General features: G+C 49.3%; 1 protein-coding gene across 1 annotated transcript in view; it reads left to right on the top strand.

Moving 5' to 3' along the window:
* UBAC1 (UBA domain containing 1) overlaps positions 1–22,643 on the top strand; it is a 43,968-nt gene that overhangs the window by 7,663 nt on the left and 13,662 nt on the right. Inside the window, exons 2-5 of the mRNA XM_063935858.1 lie at positions 3,008–3,128; positions 3,217–3,290; positions 3,453–3,560; positions 15,402–15,504. Coding sequence (XP_063791928.1) covers positions 3,008–3,128; positions 3,217–3,290; positions 3,453–3,560; positions 15,402–15,504 — 406 coding nt within the window. The remainder of the gene's footprint in view (positions 1–3,007; positions 3,129–3,216; positions 3,291–3,452; positions 3,561–15,401; positions 15,505–22,643) is intronic.

The raw sequence follows: 22,643 nt of genomic DNA, 5'->3' as shown, positions 1-22,643 counted from the left end.
GGGGTGTCTCTGTCGCCTGCTGGCTGTGGGGTGTGTCTGTCGCCTGCTGGCTGTGGGGGGGGGTGTCTGTCGCCTGCTGGCTGTGGGGGGTGTCTCTGTCGCCTGCTGGCTGTGGTTGCCACAGATGGGGGGGGGGGGGGGGGGAGGTGTAGATGTAGTGCTAAATTGGGGATCATTTGGAAAGTTCTTTATTACACACAGTCGCTTCCAGAAATTCTTGTTCCCATCCCTTTTTAAATGAGCAGAGAGTGATAGCTATGAGCTACTACTATAGTGCCGACATAAGATCGGAGGAGAGTCCGTCGTGTGGGGCGGTGGCTGAGTGTTTCCTGTGCGCCCCAGATCTCAATTCTTCCAGGTCATTGAGATCCAATAGCACACGAGGTGTGCTATTGGAACGCCGGGCCCAGTGCCCTAAATCAGTGTCCGGACGACAGGTTCAAATGGTCGACAGGACAGTGGCTGACACACTTATTGTCTTTTTGCATTTCCCCCCCCCAAATTTTTTCATACTTTACCATTCACGCGGTCTGTGAGCCATGCAAGGGAACACTACTTGGAGGTTGAAATCGACACCCCCAAAAAATGTCAACCATTTTCCGTGTCAACCATTTCATGTGTCGATCTTTTGTGCCTGTCGACCTCTTCCATCGTCTACCTTTTACCTGTTAACATAATGACCCTAACTATTTTTTTCCATGTCGACCGTATGGGATCGACCTATTGACTGTTGACTTAGGGTCACCCTAATCATCCATACCTCCCTAATTCGTCCCTAACCTCCTGGGTTGTGTATTAAAATCCGCAGTTCAGGGAAGGACGGCTGATGTCCGCACTACAATGCCGCTGTTGTGGCTTACTGTATCGCCCACTTTTAAGTCCATTGGAGGATGTCGGGGGGGGTCTCTGTCGCGAGTGGCTGATAACAGAGAGCAGTTGCTTGCACGCAGCAGAACACACTAAATGTCTGAGGTTCTGGCAAGGTATGGAAACGTTTACCTGTCGGTGTGGCAGTGCCACTTTCATCCGGTGCAAGCTATGTTGTTGGTTTATTGCCCCTGAGAATGAGGCGGGCCGTTCATCTGTCGCATTGTGCCCATACCGTGCTGCTTCTGTTGTAGCCGGAACCACTGTTGGCGCTCCCAGATCTGATCATACGGTGCTGCCTCTATACTGTATATACAGCCGGCCCTGTTAGAGGGACAGTCCGTCTCCAGAGAGAGAGTAGATCGATGTGAACCTGCGCTCTAATTACCCAGTACCCAGGAAAGAGACCTCTATTAACACCTGCCAGCTCGTTACCCCCGTCCTGTTGGCATTGATGTATTGTTACAATGATGCTCATTAAATATTAACTCATCTATAGAGCTGCCGGAATTCTCCAACTGAGCCTTATTGTGCTGCTCTGTTTTGAATGCAGGCGTGTGTTTGTGTGTATATGTAAATGTGAATATAGATATATATGTATATGACATTACGTTATAGGTGTATAACTATATATAATATTTTTACATTGACTTACATGCAGCAGTGTAATTAAGTTGCACGCAGAATACTGCAGCGCACAATCTCTCACACTGTCCGTGCGCTGCAGTATATACTCTGCATTGACTGTCATATCCCTGTACTTTCTTTTCTGCACCTCTAAATTAGCGATGACTCTTTCCCTCCTTTGTTTAAATTAAAATTCAGAAATACCCGAATATTGTCGAGCCATCCTTCGTTCTGTGTGTACTAATACTACGGTGTCCCTGTCCAGTAACCATGGGCTGCGTGACAACACTGCATTGCTTGCAAATTCTATACCAGCATTACCTGCCTCTAAGCCACACCCACCTGTGTCTTGGTCACACCCACTGTGTTTCTTTGGATTACGCCGGTGTATTAGACTGGGTGTGCTGAATAATCTGCTCTCCCCACCACTACCACTGGGGCTCATTCCTCTACCCTAAGTACAGGCTGCAAGCTGCTTATTCATCGTGCTGCCTGTATAACAGTGGGGGTAATTCAGACCTGAGCGCACACTAGCGTTTTTTGCAGCGCTGCGATCGGGTCAGAACTGCGTATGCACCGCAATGCGCAGGCGCGTCACACAGGTACAAAGCGTATCGTTGCTGTGCGATGGGTTTTACAAAGAATCCATTCGCACAGCTGATCGCAAGGAGGTTGACAGGAAGAAGGCGTTTGTGGGTGGCAACTGACTGTTTTCTGGGAGTGGTTGGGAAAACGCAGGCGTGTCCAAGCGTTTGCAGGGTGGGTGTCTGACGTCAATTCCGGCCCCGAACAGTCTGAAGTGATCGCAGCGGCTGAGTAAGTCCAGAGCTACTGAGAAACTGCACAAAGTTTTTTTTTTTGTACCGCTCTGCTGCACAAGCAAAGCGAAAATACACTCCCCTATAGGCGTCAACTATCTGCTCGTAGCAGTGCAAGAAAAACCCAGCGAGCGATCAGTTCTGAATTAGGCCCAGTGTCAGGGAAGCATGGAACCGTCTGCTCTGCACTGCAGGACTACGTCTCCAGCAGTTTCTCCACCAACAACGCAGCAGAGACTTGTCTCCTTTCTCCGCAAATGTAACCTTAGTGCCCGAGATTCCTCATTATTCCTGTCTGCGGGGCTCGGGTGTAACAGGCGGTGTAGTGTTACAGTAACTCGCTGCTGTAGGAATATTTATATCTGACATTCACTGTAGTCGTGGGCTCGGCAGAGAGCATTCTGGGAGCGGGGCTTGCGGCTGACGTAATGCTTGGCACACACAGCAGCTATGTGAGCGGCAGGGAATGCTACTGTACTGTAATGTATGAAGACCCGGGGGGATTATAGAGGGAGAGTGCAGTGATGTAACCACTCAACGCTCTGGCAGAGGACAGTAGTGTTCCCCCGTTCTTTATCTGATACTTGCCAGGTACTTCAATAAAATGTCAGCAAATCCGTTCTCTTTTCTGTAAGTCGTCTTCACCCATAAACTCAGCTGAGGCTGAGCTATTTCTCTTGTTTTCCCACCTGCAGTGTGCCCACGGGAGCCTGGAAGACCCCAAGACCCTCACCCATCACAAGCTGGTCCACGCTTCCTCTGAACGGGTTCTGTCAGACACCAAGACGGTCGCGGAAGAGAATATTCAGGACAGAGGTGTCCCAGGGCAGGGAGATTATTCTGATATCTGTAGTCCAGCTGGTGAGGTCAGTAGCAGACTTACCTCTCTGTCCTCTCTCCACAGATGTCTTGCTGTTAATTAAAAAGAGGGCTCCGCCCCCACCGCCAAAGATGGCCGAAGTGTCTTCTGAGGAGAAGGTGGGTTGACGCATGATGTTTGGAGTCTGTGAATGTGTTCTCTCCTATAACCATTCCTTCTATAAAAACCATTATCTGCCCATTTGCATTGAGAGCTGCCATGTGACTGGCTTGGTCCGGTTAGGATGAAAGATCAGACATAGATTGATTTGTATTTCACAGAGGAAGCAGGAGGCCAAGGCCCCAGACAAGGAAGCTATACTCAAGGCTACCGCAGGTCTACCCGCTCGCAACGCAGATCGAACCATCGCCCATCACAATACACGAGACGTAAGTCTTGTCCAACCCCATTGTCTCTGTCATGCCGTGCGGATTTGAGAATCGGCTTCTGGGTGTCGCTGTGTGTACGCGATGTCTGGGACGCACTGTCTCATTAAGTTTCTCTAACGTCCTAGTGGATGCTGGGGACTCCGTCAGGACCATGGGGAATAGCGGGCTCCGCAGGAGACAGGGCACATCTAAAAAGCTTTTTAGGTCACATGGTGTGTACTGGCTCCTCCCCCTATGACCCTCCTCCAAGCCTCAGTTAGGTTTTTGTGCCCGTCCGAGAAGGGTGCAAACTGGATGGCTCTCTTAAGGAGCTATTTAGTAAAGTTTTTTTTTTAGGTTTCTAATCAGTGATTCCTGCTGGCGACAGGATCACTGCAACGAGGGACTTAGGGGAGAGACTGGCAACTCACCTGCGTGCAGGAGGATTGAAGTCTTAGGCTACTGGACACTGAGCTCCAGAGGGAGTCGGAACACAGGTCAGCCTGGGGTTCGTCCCGGAGCCGCGCCGCCGATCCCCCTTACAGACGCTGAAGAAAGACGGCGGAACGGAGGTCCGGAAACAGGCGGCAGAAGACTTCACAGTCTTCAGAGAGGTAGCGCACAGCACTGCAGCTGTGCGCCATTGTTGTCACACGGCTCACTGACACGGTCACGGAGGGTGCAGGGCGCTGCTGGGGGCGCCCTGGGCAGCAATATAAATACCTATTTGGCAAATAAATACATCACATATAGCCATTAAGGCTATATGTATGTATTTTAACCCAGGCCAGTTATTAAAAAACCGGGAGGAAAAGCCCGCCGAAAAGGGGGCGGAGCTTATTCTCCTCAGCACTCAGCGCCATTTTCCTGATCAGCTCCGCTGGTGAGGAAGGCTCCCACTCTCCCCTGCACTGCACTACAGAAACAGGGTTAAAAGAGAAGGGGGGCATAAATTGGCGATATAATGATATATTAAGAGCGCATATATAGAAACAACACCTTCTAGGATTGTTATATACATTATAGCGCTTTTGGTGTGTGCTGGCAAACTCTCCCTCTGTCTCCCCAAAGGGCTAGTGGGTCCTGTCCTCTATCAGAGCATTCCCTGTGTGTGTGCTGTATGTCGGTACGTGTGTGTCGACATGTATGAGGAAAATGTTGGTGAGGAGGCGGAGCAAATTGCCTGTAATGTTGATGTCACTCTCTAGGGAGTCGACACCGGAATGGATGGTCTACTTATGGAATTACGTGATAATGTCAACACGCTGCAAGACGGTTGACGACATGAGATGGCCGGCGGACAAATTAGTACCGGTCCAGGCGTCTCAGACACCGTCAGGGGCTTGTAAAAACGCCCATTTACCTCAGTCGGTCGACAGACACAGACATGGACACTGACCCCAGTGTCGACGGTGAAGAAACATACGTAATTTTCCTTTAGGGCCACGAGTTACATGTTAAGGGCAATGAAGGAGCTGTTACATATTTCTGATACTACAAGTACCACAAATAAGGGTATTTTGTAGGGTGTGAATAAACTACTTGTAGTTTTGCCTGAATCAGAAAAATTAAATGAAGTGTGTGATGATACGTGGGGTTCCTCCGATAGAAAGTTATGGGCGGTATACCCTTTCCCGCCAGAAGTAAGGGCGAGTTGGGAAACACACCTTAGGGTGGATAAGGCGCTCACACGCTTATAAAAACATGGCGTTACTGTCTCTAGATACGGCCGCCCTCAAGAAGCCAGCTGATAGGAAGCTGAAAAATATCATGACAGTATATACACACATACTGGTGTTATACTACGACCAGCAATCGCCTCAGCCTGGATGTGCAGCGCTGAGGGGGCTTGGTCGGATTTCCTGACTGAAAATTTTGATACCCTTGACAGGGACAAGATTTTATTGACTATAGAGCATTTTAAGGATGCATTTCTATATATGCGTGATGCGCAGAGGGATATTTGCATTCTGGCATCAAGAGTAAATGTGATTTACATATCTGCCAGACGAAGACACGACAGTGGTCAGGTGAGGCAGATTCCAGACGGCATGTGGAAGTATTGCCGTATAAAGGGGCGGTCCATCGGACCTGGTGGCCATGGCAACAGCTGAAAAATCCACTTTTTGTTACCCCGAATCACATATCGGCAAAAAAGGACACAGTTTTTTCAGTCTCAGTCCTTTCGTCCCCATAGGGGCAGGCGGGCAAAGGCCAGTCATATCTGCCCAGGGGTAGAGGAAAGGGAAGAAGACTGCAGCAAGCAGCCCATTCCCAGGAACAGAAGCCCCTCACAGCTTCTGCCAAGTCCGCAGCATAACGCTGGGGCCGTACAAGCGGACTCAGGTGCGGTAGGGGGTCATCTCAAGAGTTTCAGTACGCAGGGGGCTCACTCGCAAGGGAACTCCGGGATCCTACATGTAGTATCCCAGGTGTACATTGGAAATTCGAGACATCTCCCCCTCACACAATTCACAGGCTGTATTCCCAGCAGGTGATAATCAAAGTACCCCTCTTACAACATGGAAGGGGGTAGTATCCCACACTATATTGTGGTACTGAAGCCAACCGGCTCGGTGAGATCTGAAATATTTGAACACTTACATACAAGCGTTCAAATCAAGATGGAGTCACTCAGAGCAGTGATAGCGAACCAGGAAGAAGGGGACGATATGGTGTCACTGGATATCAGGGACGCTTACCTACAGGTCCAAATTTGCCCTTCTCACCAAGGGTACTTCAGGTTCCTGGTACAGAACTGTCACTATCAGTTCAGACGCTGCCGTTTGGGTTGTCCACGGCGCCCCGGGTCTTTACCAAGGTAATGGCCGGAATGATGATTTTTCTTAAAAGGAAACATGGACGCTTTCCTGATAAGGGCAAGGTCCAGAGAACAGTTGGAGGTCGGAGTAGCACTATCTTAAGTAGTTCTACGTCAGCACGAGTGGATTCTAAATATTCCAAAATCGCAGCTTTTTCCGATGACACGTCTACTGTTCATAGGGATGATTCTGGACACAGTCCAGAAAAACGTGTTTCTCCCAGTGGAGAAAGCCAGGGAGTTCTCCGAGCTAATCGGGATCCTCCTAAAACCAGGAAAAGTGTCAGTGCATCATTGCACAAGAGTCCTGGTAAAAATGGTGGCTTATTACGAAGCAATTCCATTCGGCAGATTTCCCGCAAGAACTCTTCGGTGGGATCTGCTGGACAAATGGTCCGGATCGCATCCTCAGATGCATCAGCGGATAACCCTATATCCAAGGACAAGGGTGTCTCTCCTGTGGTGATTACAGAGTGCTCATCTTCTAGAGGGCCGCAGATTTGGCATTCAGGATTGGATGCCGGTGACCACGGAGGCCAGCCTGAGAGGCTGGAGAACAGTCACACAGGGAAAAAAAAAAAAAAAATTTCCAGGGAAGTGTGATTAAGTCTGGAGAATTCTCTCTGCATAAATAAGCTTAGAGCAAATTTATAAGGCTCTAAACTTAGCAAGACCTCTGCTTCAAGGTCAGCCGGTATTGATCCAGTGGGATAACATCACGGCAGTCGCCCACGTAAACAGAAAGGGCGGCACAAGAAGCAGGAGGGCAGTGACAAAACTGCAAGGATTTTTCGCTAGGCGGAAAATCATGTGATAGCACTGTCAGCAGTGTTCTTTCCGGGAGTGGACGACTGGGAAGCAGACTTCCTCAGCAGGCATGACCTCCACCCGGGAGAGTGGAAACTTCATAGGGAAGTTTTTCAGCATGATTGTGGACCGTTGGCAAAGACCAAAGGTGGACATGATAGCGTCCCGCCCGAAAAACGGGACAGGTATTCCGCCAGGTCATGAGACCTTCAGACGATAGCTGTGGATGTTCTGGTAACACCGTGGGTGTACCAGTCAGTGTATGGGTTCCCTCCTCTGTTTCTCATAACCAAGGTATTGAGAATTATAAGACATAGAGGAGTATGAACTATACTAGTGGCTCCGGATGGGCCAAGAGGGACTTGGTACCCGGAGCTTCAAGAGATGCTCACAGAGGACTAAGGGCCTGGGGAGCTAAGAAGGGACTTGCTTCAGCAAGTACCATGTCTTTTCCAAGAATTACCGCGGCTGCGTTTGACGGCATGGCGGTTGAATACCGGATTCTGAAGGGAAAAAGGCATTCCATAAGAGGTCATACCTACCTTGGTCAAAGCCAGGAAGGAGGTGACCGCACAACGTCATCACCACATGTGGTGAAAATATGTTGCGTGGGTAAGGCCAGGAAGGCTCCACGAAGGAAATTCAACTAGGTCGATTCTGCACTTCCTGAAAACAGGAGTGTTTTGAGTCTCAAATTGGGGTTCATTAAGATTTAAATTTCGGCCCTGTAGATTTTCTTCCAGAAAAAATTGACTTCAGTTCCTGAAGTCCAGATTGTAAAGGGTGTATTCCATATACAGTTCTTTTGTGCCTCTAGGGGCACCGTGAGATCTCAACATAGTGTTGGGATTCCTTAAAATCATATTGGTTTGAACCGCTCAAATCTGTGGATTTGAAATATCTCACATGGAAAGTGACCATGCTGTTGACCAATATCTCACATGGAAAGTGACCATGTTGTTAGTCCTGGCCTCGGCCAGGCGATTGTCAAAAAGAATGGGCGGTTTTGTTTTACAAAAGCCCATATTAGAATTTTCCATTTGAACAGGGCAGAACTGGGACTCGTCTCCAGTTTCTTCCTAAAGGGGTGTCAGCGTTGTCACCTGAAACAACCTATTGTGGTGCCTGCGGCTACTGGGGACTTGGAGGACTCCAAGTTACTAGACGTTGTCAGGGCCCTAAAAATATATATATATATATATATATATATATATAGTTAGGACGGCTGGAGTCAGAAAGTCTGACTTGCTGTTTATATTGTATGCACCCAACAAGCTGGGTGCTCCTGCTTCTAAGCAGTCTATTGCACGCTAGATTTGTAGTACAATTCAGCTTGCACATTCTGTGGCAGGCCTGCCACAGCCGAAATATGTAGATGCCCATTCCACAAGGAAGGTGGCCTCATCCTGGGCGGCTGCCCGAGGAGTCTCGGCATTATAACTTTGCCGAGCAGCTACGTGGTCAGGGGAGAACACGTTTGTAAAATTTTACAAATTTGATACTCTGGCTAAAGAGGACCTGGAGTTCTCTCATTCGGTGCTGCAGAGTCATCCGCACTCTCCCGCCCGTTTGGGAGCTTTGGTATAATCCCCATGGTCCTGACGGAGTCCCCAGCATCCACTAGGACGTTAGAGAAAATAAGAATTTACTTACCGATAATTCTATTTCTCGTAGTCCGTAGTGGATGCTGGGCGCCCATCCCAAGTGCGGATTGTCTGCAATGCTTGTACATAGTTATTGTTACAAAAATCGGGTTATTACTATTGTTGTGAGCCATTTTTTCAGAGGCTACTTCGTTTTGTTATCATACTGTTAACTGGGTTCAGATCACAAGTTGTACGGTGTGATTGGTGTGGCTGGTATGAGTCTTACCCGGGATTCAAGATCCTTCCTTATTGTGTACGCTCGTCCGGGCACAGTACCTAACTGAGGCTTGGAGGAGGGTCATAGGGGGAGGAGCCAGTACACACCATGTGACCTAAAAAGCTTTTTAGATGTGCCCTGTCTCCTGCGGAGCCCGCTATTCCCCATGGTCCTGACGGAGTCCCCAGCATCCACTACGGACTACGAGAAATAGAATTATCGGTAAGTAAATTCTTATTTTCCCACCATCTATTCCTCAGACATCCCTACTTCTGATTCTGCGCAGGACGCTGTTTACCGTCCTTGCATATAAAGCAACTTGTTAGGCATAATTTATCCTATTTCCTGGCCCAGTGTTGGTGTCATTTCCCTCTAGTGCTTGGTTTAATATACAAGATGCTAATCCGATGTTTCCCAAGGGCGGGTCAGGTCTGTAGTGAGGATCCCAACACCCCAAAATTTTAATTTTCCGTTAAGGTAAATATGCTGTGTGGGGTCACCCTGATGTTCCACGACAGCAGAATAGTGTAAAGCGGTGCTTGCTGTTGTCCGCTGTAATCCTTTATTTCTCTAACGTCCTAGTGGATGCTGGGAACTCCGTAAGGACCATGGGGAATAGCGGGCTCCGAAGGAGGCTGGGCACTCTAGAAAGATCTTAGACTACCTGGTGTGCACTGGCTCCTCCCACTATGACCCTCCTCCAAGCCTCAGTTAGATTTCGTGCCCGGCCGAGGTTGGATGCACACTAGGGGCTCTCCTGAGCTCTTAGAAAGTTATAGTCTTAGAATTTTTTTTTTTTCAGTGAGACCTGCTGGCAACAGGCTCACTGCAGCGAGGGACTAAGGGGAGAAGAAGCGAACTCGCCTGCTTGCAGCCGGATTGGGCTTCTTAGGCTACTGGACACCATTAGCTCCAGAGGGATCGACCGCAGGCCCAGCCTTGATGTTCGGTCCCGGAGCCGCGCCGCCGTCCCCCTTACAGAGCCAGAAGCAGGAAGATGGTCCGGAAAATCGGCGGCATGAAGACATCCTGTCTTCACCAAGGTAGCGCACAGCACTGCAGCTGTGCGCCATTGCTCCTCATACACACTTCACACTCCGGTCACTGAGGGTGCAGAGCGCTGGGGGGGGGCGCTCTGAGGCAGCAATAAAAACACCTTGGCTGGCTAAAATACCTCAATATATAGCCCCTGGGGCTATATATGAGGTAAATACCCCTGCCAGAATCCCAAAATAAGCGGGAGAATAGGCCGCGAAAAAGGGGCGGAGCCTATCTCCTCAGCACACTGGCGCCATTTTTCCCTCACAGCTCGGCTGGAAGGAAGCTCCCTGGCTCTTCCCTGCATTTCTACAATACAGTAAGAGGGAAAAAGAGAGGGGGGGCACTAAATTGGCACTGTATACAGTGTAAGCAGCTATTAGGGACATAACTCAGTTAGTCCCTGTATATATATATAGCGCTCTGGTGTGTGCTGGCATACTCTTACTCTGTCCCCCCAAAGGGCTTTTGTGGGTCCTGTCCTCTATTTGAGCATTCCCTGTGTGTGTGGAGTGTGTCGGTACGGCTGTGTCGACATGTTTGAGGAGGATAATGATGTGGAGGGGGAGCAGATGCCTTTAGCAGAGATGTCACCCCCTGCGGGGCAGACACCGGAGTGGATGGTATTATGGCAAGAAATGAGTGCACGTATAGACTCCTTACATAAAAAATTTGACGACATGCCGACTGTGGGACAGCCGAGTCTTCAGCTCGTGCCGGTCCAAGGGTCTCAAAAGTCATCAGGGGCTCTAAAACGCCCGTTATCTCAGGTGGAACAAGTAGATGTCGACACGGATACTGACGCCAGTGTCGACGACGATGAGTCAAATTTAATGCCCGTTAAGGCCATTCGCTGCATGATTGAGGCAATGAAAGAGGTGTTAAATATTTCTGATTTACATCCAGGTACCACAAAAAAGGGTATTATGTTTGGGGAGAAAAAACTACCTGTAGTTTTTCCCCCGTCAGATGAATTAAATGAAGTGTGTGAAGAAGCGTGGGCTTCCCCTGATAAGAAATTGGTGATTCCTAAGAAATTACTAATGGCGTTCCCTTTCCCGCCAGAGGATAGGTTACGTTGGGAAACACCCCCGAGGGTGGATAAAGCGCTCACACGTTTGTCAAAAAAGGTGGCACTACCGTCCCAGGATACGGCCGCCCTTAAGGAACCTGCTGATAGAAGGCAGGAGGCGATCCTGAAGTCTGTATATACACACTCAGGCATTATACTCAGACCAGCAATTGCGTCAGCTTGGATGTGCAGTGCTGCCGCTGCATGGTCAGATAACCTGTCAGAAAATATTGACACACTAGACAGAGACACGATCCTGTTAACAATTGACCATATCAAAGACTCAGTCTTATACATGAGAGATGCACAGAGGGAAATCTGCCGGCTGGCATCTAAAGTAAGTGCACTATCTATCTCTGCTAGGAGATGCTTATGGACTCGCCAGTGGACTGGAGATGCAGATTCCAAAAGGCACATGGAAGTTTTGCCTTATAAAGGGGAGGAATTATTTGGGGATGGTCTCTCCGACCTAGTTTCCACAGCAACGTCTGGGAAGTCAGCATTTTTACCCCATGTCCCCTCACAGCCTAAGAAGGCGCCATTTTATCAGGTTCAGTCCTTTCGATCCCAGAAAAATAAGCGGGGAAAAGGAGGGTCTTTTCTGTCTAGAGGCAGAGGCAGGGGAAAAAGGCTGCAGCAAACAGCAGGTTCCCAGGAACAAAAGTCCTCCCCCGCTTCCTCTTCCAAGTCCGCCGCATGACGGTGGGGCTTCACAAGCGGAGCCAGGTACGGTGGGGGCCCGCCTCAGGAATTTCAGCGATCAGTGGGTTCGCTCACAGGTAGATCCCTGGATCCTTCAAATAGTATCTCAGGGATACAGGCTGGAATTCGAGGCGATTCCACCCCGCCGTTTCCTAAAATCCGCCTTGCCGATTGCTCCCTCAGACAGGGAGGCAGTGCTAGCGGCAATTCACAAGCTGTATTCCCAGCAGGTGATAATCAAGGTACCCCTACTTCAACAAGGCCGGGGTTACTATTCCACACTATTTGTGGTACCGAAACCGGACGGTTCGGTGAGACCCATTCTAAATTTGAAGTCCTTGAACACATACATAAAAAAATTCAAGTTCAAGATGGAATCGCTCAGGGCGGTTATTGCAAGCCTGGACGAGGGGGATTACATGGTATCCCTGGACATCAAGGATGCTTACCTGCATGTCCCCATTTACAATTCTCACCAGGAGTACCTCAGATTTGTGGTACAGGATTGCCATTACCAATTCCAGACGCTGCCGTTTGGACTCTCCACGGCACCGAGGGTATTTACCAAGGTTATGGCGGAAATGATGATACTCCTTCGAAAAAAGGGAGTTTTAATTATCCCATACTTGGACGATCTCCTAATAAAGGCACGATCCAAGGAACAGTTGTTAGTGGGAGTAGCACTATCTCAGGAAGTGCTGAGCCAGCACGGTTGGATTCTGAATATCCCAAAGTCACAGCTGGTCCCCACGACACGTCTAATGTTCCTGGGAATGATTCTGGACACGGCCCAGAAAAAAGTGTTTCTCCCGGAGGAGAAAGCCAGGGAGTTGTCTTCTCTAGTCAGAGACCTCCTAAAACCAAAACAGGTATCGGTGCATCACTGCACGCGGGTCCTGGGAAAGATGGTAGCTTCTTACGAAGCAATTCCATTCGGCAGGTTCCAGGCCAGAATCTTTCAGTGGAACCTGTTGGACAAGTGGTCCGGATCGCATCTTCAGATGCATCGTTTAATAACCCTGTCTCCACGAACCAGGGTGTCTCTTCTGTGGTGGCTGAACAGTGCTCATCTTCTGGAGGGCCGCAGATTCGGCATACAGGACTGGGTCCTGGTGACCACGGATGCCAGCCTACGGGGCTGGGGGGCAGTCACAAAGGGAAGAAATTTCCAGGGACTATGGTCAAGTCAGGAGACTGCCCTTCACATAAATATTCTGGAACTAAGGGCCATTTACAATGCCCTAAGTCAAGCAAAATCCCTGCTTCTACACCAGCCGGTGCTGATCCAGTCAGACAACATCACGGCAGTCGCCCATGTGAATCGACAAGGCGGCACAAGAAGCAGGACAGCGATGGCAGAAGCCACAAAAATTCTCCGATGGGCGGAGAATCATGTACTAGCACTGTCAGCAGTGTTCATCCCGGGAGTGGACAACTGGGAAGCAGACTTTCTCAGCAGGCACGACCTCCACCCGGGAGAGTGGGGACTTCATCCAGAAGTCTTCAAAATGATTGTAAATCAATGGGGTCGTCCACAGGTGGACATGATGGCGTCCCGCATAAACAAAAAACTAGAGAAGTATTGCGCCAGGTCAAGAGACCCTCAGGCGATAGCGGTGGACGCCCTAGTGACACCGTGGGTGTACCGGTCAGTATATGTGTTCCCTCCTCTACCTCTCATACCAAAGGTACTGAGAATAATAAGAAAGCGAGGAGTAAACACAATTCTCGTGGTTCCGGATTGGCCAAGAAGAGCGTGGTACCCGGAACTTCAAGAGATGATCTCAGAGGACCCTTGGTCCCTGCCGCTCAGACAGGACCTGCTACAGCAGGGCCCCTGCCTGTTCCAAGACTTACCGCGGCTGCGTTTGACGGCATGGCGGTTGAACGCCGGATCCTGAAGGAAAAGGGCATTCCGGAGGAAGTCATTCCTACGCTTATTAAAGCCAGGAAAGATGTTACGGCAAAACATTATCACCGCATATGGCGGAAATATGTTGCATGGTGCGAGGCCAAAAAGGCCCCAACAGAGGAATTTCAACTGGGTCGATTTCTACATTTCCTGCAAGCAGGAGTGAATATGGGCCTAAAACTAGGCTCCATTAAAGTACAGATCTCGGCTCTGTCGATTTTCTTTCAAAAGGAACTAGCTTCAGTACCTGAAGTTCAGACATTTGTGAAAGGAGTGCTGCATATTCAGCCCCCATTTGTGCCTCCTGTGGCACCGTGGGATCTCAACGTGATGTTGAATTTCTTGAAATCACATTGGTTTGAGCCACTAAAAACCGTGGATCTGAAATATCTCACGTGGAAAGTGGTCATGTTATTGGCCTTGGCATCAGCCAGGCGAGTGTCAGAATTGGCGGCTTTATCATGTAAAAGCCCTTATCTGATTTTTCATATGGATAGGGCAGAATTGAGGACTCGTCCCCAGTTTCTCCCTAAGGTGGTGTCAGCGTTTCACCTGAACCAGCCTATTGTGGTGCCTGCGGCTACTAAGGATTTGGAGGACTCCAAGTTGCTAGACGTTGTCAGGGCCCTGCAAATATATGTTTCCAGGACGGCTGGAGTCAGAAAATCTGACTCGCTGTTTATCCTATATGCACCCAACAAGCTGGGTGCTCCTGCTTCTAAGCAGACTATTGCTCGTTGGATTTGTAGTACAATTCAGCTTGCACATACTGTGGCAGGCCTGCCACAGCCTAAATCTGTCAATGCCCATTCCACAAGGAAGGTGGGCTCATCTTGGGCGGCTGCCCGAGGGGTCTCGGCTTTACAACTTTGCCGAGCAGCTACTTGGTCAGGGGCAAACACGTTTGCAAAATTCTATAAATTTGATACCCTGGCTGAGGAGGACCTGGAGTTCTCTCATTCGGTGCTGCAGAGTCATCCGCACTCTCCCGCCCGTTTGGGAGCTTTGGTATAATCCCCATGGTCCTTACGGAGTTCCCAGCATCCACTAGGACGTTAGAGAAAATAAGAATTTACTCACCGGTAATTCTGTTTCTCGTAGTCCGTAGTGGATGCTGGGCGCCCATCCCAAGTGCGGTCTATCTGCAATACTTGTACATAGTTATTGTTAACTAAATCGGGTTATTGTTGAGCCGTCTGTTGAGAGGCTCTATCGTTTCATACTGTTAACTGGGTTTCATATCACGAGTTGTTCGGTGTGATTGGTGTGGCTGGTATGAGTCTTACCCGGGATTCAAAATCCTTCCTTATTGTGTACGCTCGTCCGGGCACAGTACCTAACTGAGGCTTGGAGGAGGGTCATAGTGGGAGGAGCCAGTGCACACCAGGTAGTCTAAGATCTTTCTAGAGTGCCCAGCCTCCTTCGGAGCCCGCTATTCCCCATGGTCCTTACGGAGTTCCCAGCATCCACTACGGACTACGAGAAACAGAATTACCGGTGAGTAAATTCTTATTATCAGTGACCGCCTGGTTGGATGTCTGTGAATAGAGGATCAGTAAGAGTAACTTATTCTCCTTGACCAATGCAGAAAGTAAATGACACGGGGGCAGATAGCCCCAGGGTAACACCGCTGCTGTTCTCGTCCAGTTTCAGACTGAGCTGCGGAAGATTTTGGTGTCTCTGATCGAAGTTGCGCAGAAGTTGCTGGCCCTGAACCCGGACGCTGTCGAACTCTTTAAGAAGGCAAATGGTGAGTGTGCGTTGTATTGCCGGCACGCGCTTTATCTCTGACAGTGGAGAATAACTCCAGGTTTTGGTGGCAGGGTAGAGGGTCAGATCTTTGTTTGCCGTCATATTGCTGCAGCAGATGTCTCAGGAGTCTTGTGTCTCTGTGTCACACTTGTTGCTATTTGTGACTGCAGATGAATGTATAGGGATAGTTATGTCCTGAGATTGTGTCTTGTTACAGAGGGTCCTCACTAGCCCCACAGTCACTGAGCGTACATCCTCTGGACACTGAGTGTAGTCTCACCACAGGGGAGAGAGAAATGTGTATTCAGTGACTCTTACATCCAATCCGGGGGAACACACTGGGTTAGAGGGCTGGCACAGGAGTATAGGCTCTTCTACCCCCCTCTAGCCTATGTAACACCTCCTACCTCCCCCTAACCTCAGGGTATTCAGCGCACATTTCTAGTTATCTACAGGTATTCGTTTTCTCATTTATCTGCCCTTCAGTCCGTTTCCAGGTCTCCGTTCCCCAGCAGAGCAGGGCTTAGCTAGTCCGAGGCCTTTTCATTCTCACAGGGTGGCTTGTTGGACTTTTTACTGAAGGTAGTCTCAGAATGTAATTTGGATCCAGATAATGTTCTCCCGGCCTTTCCAGCGCAAGCCGTGTCCTCTTTGCGTCTTTCGGATGTTGTCTGCTTTCTGGCTTTATATTGATCGTACTGCTTCAGTTCAACATACCAATTCTGTCTGTTGTTTGATGCCTCAAAGAGAGGTCCACTGGCGGCATCAGAGAGGTACTACATCTGCTATACACCAGGCTCTGCTATCATCAGATAAGCCTGTCCCATCTTCCACCAGGCCCATTCTACTTGTGCAGTCAAGGCTTCTCGAGAAGCATCTTGGTCCTCTGTACATACCTTTACCATATTTTACTGGTTCCATACTGTTGGTTCTGGTGACGCTAGATTTGTGCGTAAAGCTGTACATGCTGCTTTGCCCCCCTCTTGCTTTGTCAAGTCCTATAGTCAAGACTAAAGTGTCCCCCAGATTTTTGTAAAATCTCTTTCCCTCCTTTTTGTTTGGTTACATAGTTCTGATTATCTTTCTCTGACGTCCTAGTGGATGCTGGGAACTCCGTAAGGACCATGGGGAATAGCGGGCTCCGAAGGAGGCTGGGCACTCTAGAAAGATCTTAGACTACCTGGTGTGCACTGGCTCCTCCCACTATGACCCTCCTCCAAGCCTCAGTTAGATTTCGTGCCCGGCCGAGGTTGGATGCACACTAGGGGCTCTCCTGAGCTCTTAGAAAGTTATAGTCTTAGAATTTGTTTTTTTTCAGTGAGACCTGCTGGCAACAGGCTCACTGCAGCGAGGGACTAAGGGGAGAAGAAGCGAACTCGCCTGCTTGCAGCCGGATTGGGCTTCTTAGGCTACTGGACACCATTAGCTCCAGAGGGATCGACCGCAGGCCCAGCCTTGATGTTCGGTCCCGGAGCCGCGCCGCCGTCCCCCTTACAGAGCCAGAAGCAAGAAGATGGTCCGGAAAATCGGCGGAGCCTATCTCCTCAGCACACTGGCGCCATTTTTCCCTCACAGCTCGGCTGGAAGGAAGCTCCCTGGCTCTTCACTGCAATTCTACAGTACAGTAAGAGGGAAAAGAGAGGGGGAGCATTAAAATTGGCACTGTATACAGTATATTATATTGAAAAGCAGCTATTAGGGACATAACTCAGTTAGTCCCTGTGTATGTGTGTGTGTGTGTATATATATATATATATATATATATATATATATATATATAGCGCTCTGGTGTGTGCTGGCATACTCTTACTCTGTCCCCCCAAAGGGCTTTTGTGGGTCCTGTCCTCTGTTTGAGCATTCCCTGTGTGTGTGGAGTGTGTCGGTACGGCTGTGTCGACATGTTTGAGGAGGATAATGATGTGGAGGAGGAGCAGATGCCTTTAGCAGGGATGTCACCCCCTGGGGGTCAGACACCTGAGTGGATGGTATTATGGCAGGAAATGAGTGCACGTATAGACTCCTTACATAAAAAATTTGACGACATGCCGACTGTGGGACAGCCGAGTCTTCAGCTCGTGCCTGTCCAGGTGTCTCAAAAGTCATCAGGGGCTCTGAAACGCCCGCTATCTCAGGTGGCACAAGTAGATGTCGACACGGATACTGACACCAGTGTCGACGACGAGTCAAATTTAATGCCCGTTAAGGCCATTCACTGCATGATTGAGGCAATGAAAGAGGTGTTAAATATTTCTGATTTACATCCAGGTACCACAAAAAAGGGTATTATGTTTGGGGAGAAAAAACTACCTGTAGTTTTTCCCCCGTCAGATGAATTAAATGAAGTGTGTGAAGAAGCGTGGGCTTCCCCTGATAAGAAATTGGTAATTCCTAAGAAGCTACTAATGGCGTTCCCTTTCCCGCCAGAGGATAGGTTACGTTGGGAAACACCCCCGAGGGTGGATAAAGTGCTCACACGTTTGTCTAAAAAGGTGGCACTACCGTCCCAGGATACGGCCGCCCTTAAGGAACCTGCTGATAGAAAGCAGGAGGCGATCCTGAAGTCTGTATATACACACTCAGGCATTATACTCAGACCAGCTATTGCGTCAGCATGGATGTGCAGTGCTGCCGCTGCGTGGTCAGATAAACTGTCAGAAAATATTGACACGTTAGACAGAGACACGATCCTGCTAACAATTGACCATATCAAAGACTCAGTCTTATACATGAGAGATGCACAGAGGGAAATCTGCCGGCTGGCATCTAAAGTAAGTGCATTATCCATCTCTGCTAGGAGATGCTTATGGACTCGGCAGTGGACAGGAGATGCAGATTCAAAAGGCACATGGAAGTTTTGCCTTATAAGGGGGAGGAATTATTTGGGGATGGTCTCTCCGACCTAGTTTCCACAGCAACGTCTGGGAAGTCAGCATTTTTACCCCATGTCCCCTCACAGCCTAAGAAGGCGCCATTTTATCAGGTTCAGTCCTTTCGGTCCCAGAAAAACAAGCGGGGAAAAGGAGGGTCTTTTCTGTCAAGAGGCAGGGGAAAAAGGCTGCAGCAAACAGCAGGTTCCCAGGAACAAAAGTCCTCCCCCGCTTCCTCTTCCAAGTCCGCCGCATGACGGTGGGGCTTCACAGGCGGAGCCAGGTACGGTGGGGGCCCGCCTCAGGAATTTCAGCAATCAGTGGGCACGCTCACAGGTGGATTCCTGGATCCTTCAAATAGTATCTCAGGGATACAGGCTGGAATTCGAGGCGACTCCACCCCGCCGTTTCCTAAAATCCGCCTTGCCGATTGCTCCCTCAGACAGGGAGGCAGTGCTAGCGGCAATTCACAAGCTGTATTCCCAGCAGGTGATAATCAAGGTACCCCTACTTCAACAAGGCCGGGGTTACTATTCCACACTTTTTGTAATGCCGAAACCGGACGGTTCGGTGAGACCCATTTTAAATTTGAAATCCTTGAACACATACATAAAAAAATTCAAGTTCAAGATGGAATCGCTCAGGGCGGTTATTGCAAGCCTGGACGAGGGGGATTACATGGTATCCCTGGACATCAAGGATGCTTACCTGCATGTCCCCATTTACAATTCTCACCAGGAGTACCTCAGATTTGTGGTACAGGATTGCCATTACCAATTCCAGACGCTGCCGTTTGGACTCTCCACGGCACCGAGGGTATTTACCAAGGTTATGGCGGAAATGATGATACTCCTTCGAAAAAAGGGCGTTTTAATTATCCCATACTTGGACGATCTCCTAATAAAGGCACGATCCAAGGAACAGTTGTTAGTGGGAGTAGCACTATCTCAGGAAGTGCTGAGCCAGCACGGTTGGATTCTGAATATCCCAAAGTCACAGCTGGTCCCCACGACACGTCTAATGTTCCTGGGAATGATTCTGGACACGGCCCAGAAAAAAGTGTTTCTCCCGGAGGAGAAAGCCAGGGAGTTGTCTTCTCTAGTCAGAGACCTCCTAAAACCAAAACAGGTATCGGTGCATCACTGCACGCGGGTCCTGGGAAAGATGGTAGCTTCTTACGAAGCAATTCCATTCGGCAGGTTCCATGCCAGAATTTTTCAGTGGGACCTGTTGGACAAGTGGTCCGGATCGCATCTTCAGATGCATCGTTTAATAACCCTGTCTCCACGAACCAGGGTGTCTCTTCTGTGGTGGCTGCACAGTGCTCATCTTCTGGAGGGCCGCAGATTCGGCATACAGGACTGGGTCCTGGTGACCACGGATGCCAGCCTACGAGGCTGGGGGGCAGTCACAAAGGGAAGAAATTTCCAAGGACTATGGTCAAGTCAGGAGACTGCCCTTCACATAAATATTCTGGAACTAAGGGCCATTTACAATGCCCTAAGTCAAGCAAAATCCCTGCTCCTACACCAGCCGGTGCTGATCCAGTCAGACAACATCACGGCAGTCGCCCATGTGAATCGACAGGGCGGCACAAGAAGCAGGACGGCGATGGCAGAAGCCACAAAAATTCTCCGATGGGCGGAGAATCATGTACTAGCACTGTCAGCAGTGTTCATCCCGGGAGTGGACAACTGGGAAGCAGACTTTCTCAGCAGGCACGACCTCCACCCGGGAGAGTGGGGACTTAATCCAGAAGTCTTCCAAATGATTGTAAATCAATGGGGTCGTCCACAGGTGGACATGATGGCGTCCCGCCTAAACAAGCGAGGAGTAAGCACAATTCTCGTGGTTCCGGATTGGCCGAGAAGAGCGTGGTACCCGGAACTTCAAGAGATGATCTCAGAGGACCCGTGGTCTCTGCCGCTCAGACAAGACCTGCTGCAGCAGGGCCCCTGTCTGTTCCAAGACTTACCGCGGCTGCGTTTGACGGCATGGCAGTTGAACGCCGGATCCTGAGGGAAAAGGGCATTCCGGAGGAAGTCATTCCTACGCTTATTAAAGCCAGGAAAGATGTTACGGCAAAGCATTATCACCGCATATGGCGGAAATATGTTGCATGGTGCGAGGCCAAAAAGGCCCCAACAGAGGAATTTCAACTAGGTCGATTTCTGCATTTCCTGCAAGCAGGAGTGAATATGGGCCTAAAACTGGGCTCCATTAAGGTACAGATCTCGGCTCTGTCAATTTTCTTTCAAAAAGAACTAGCTTCAGTACCTGAAGTTCAGACATTTGTGAAAGGAGTGCTGCATATTCAGCCCCCATTTGTGCCTCCTGTGGCACCTTGGGATCTCAACGTGATGTTGAGTTTCTTAAAATCACATTGGTTTGAGCCACTAAAAACCGTGGATCTGAAATATCTCACGTGGAAAGTGGTCATGTTATTGGCTTTGGCTTCAGCCAGGCGAGTGTCAGAGTTGGCGGCTTTATCATGTAAAAGCCCTTATCTGATTTTCCATATGGATAGGGCAGAATTGAGGACTCGTCCCCAGTTTCTCCCTAAGGTGGTGTCAGCGTTTCACCTGAACCAGCCTATTGTGGTGCCTGCGGCTACTAAGGATTTGGAGGACTCCAAGTTGCTAGACGTTGTCAGGGCCCTGAAAATATATGTTTCCAGGACGGCTAGAGTCAGAAAATCTGACTCGCTGTTTATCCTGTATGCACCCAACAAGCTGGGTGCTCCTGCTTCTAAGCAGACTATTGCTCGTTGGATTTGTAGTACAATTCAGCTTGCACATACTGTGGCAGGCCTGCCACAGCCAAAATCTGTCAATGCCCATTCCACAAGGAAGGTGGGCTCATCTTGGGCGGCTGCCCGAGGGGTCTCGGCTTTACAACTTTGCCGAGCTGCTACTTGGTCAGGGGCAAACACCTTTGCAAAATTCTATAAATTTGAAACCCTGGCTGAGGAGGACCTGGAGTTCTCTCATTCGGTGCTGCAGAGTCATCCGCACTCTCCCGCCCGTTTGGGAGCTTTGGTATAATCCCCATGGTCCTTACGGAGTTCCCAGCATCCACTAGGACGTCAGAGAAAATAAGAATTTACTCACCGGTAATTCTATTTCTCGTAGTCCGTAGTGGATGCTGGGCGCCCATCCCAAGTGCGGTTTATCTGCAATACTTGTACATAGTTATTGTTAACTAAATCGGGTTATTGTTGAGCCATCTGTTGAGAGGCTCTATTGTTTCATACTGTTAACTGTGTTTCATATCACGAGTTGTACGGTGTGATTGGTGTGGCTGGTATGAGTCTTACCCGGGATTCAAAATCCTTCCTTATTGTGTACGCTCGTCCGGGCACAGTACGTAACTGAGGCTTGGAGGAGGGTCATAGTGGGAGGAGCCAGTGCACACCAGGTAGTCTAAGATCTTTCTAGAGTGCCCAGCCTCCTTCGGAGCCCGCTATTCCCCATGGTCCTTACGGAGTTCCCAGCATCCACTACGGACTACGAGAAATAGAATTACCGGTGAGTAAATTCTTATTTTCCTCTATATCTGAGATTAGATGGAGGTAAGAGGGGTAATATGGGCTGGGATGTAGGGAAGGGGGGGTTCTCTTTTAACTTGTTAGTGCCTATTCTCCTGTGCCAGCCCTCTAACCCATAGCCAAGACTACAGTGTCCCCAGATGGATTGAGGAAGGGGATTTTTGTGTCCCTGGCTTTACTTAGAGCATATTTTTGTCCTTTTCTTGTGGTTTTGTTATTTATGAAGCTGCGTTACCACCAGGGACACCTAATCCCTGAAGTGGTCCGTGCAGCCTCTCTTCCCAGACTCCTCCGTGTGTCTCTCAGACCCGGTTGGCGAGGGCCATTATGAAGAATTGCAGCTGGTTAATGGTCCCTCACACTTCCTCTCCACAGTCTCCTAAAGATGGTTATTACTATACACAATTGCAGATTCTATATTATGGAGTTGGGGAAAACACGAGCAACCATAGGTGTCTGGCTAGTGGGGTGACCCAGGTAGAAATTCAGCTTTATATGACACAGACGTCTGTCCGAGTGGGAGCTGTAAGCTCATCGTGCCAAATGGAAGAGTTCTGCGGGAACCTGTGAGATTGGGCTCCTGTAAATTGCGCAATATTACGTTTTTGCCCGTTGTTTGGATGCCTTAATGGTGGATGCACCTGTACTGCCGTCCAGACAGTCCCACAGCTGCCAAACTAGCTGAGCCATAAGCGGTGCCGCATGGTGCATTGGAGGGCTCAT

This window comes from Pseudophryne corroboree, chromosome 8, assembly GCF_028390025.1.
Source record: "Pseudophryne corroboree isolate aPseCor3 chromosome 8, aPseCor3.hap2, whole genome shotgun sequence".
NCBI lineage: Eukaryota > Metazoa > Chordata > Amphibia > Anura > Myobatrachidae > Pseudophryne > Pseudophryne corroboree.
Note: the sequence above shows the minus strand (reverse complement) of the source record. Positions and strands in the feature narration are given on the sequence as shown.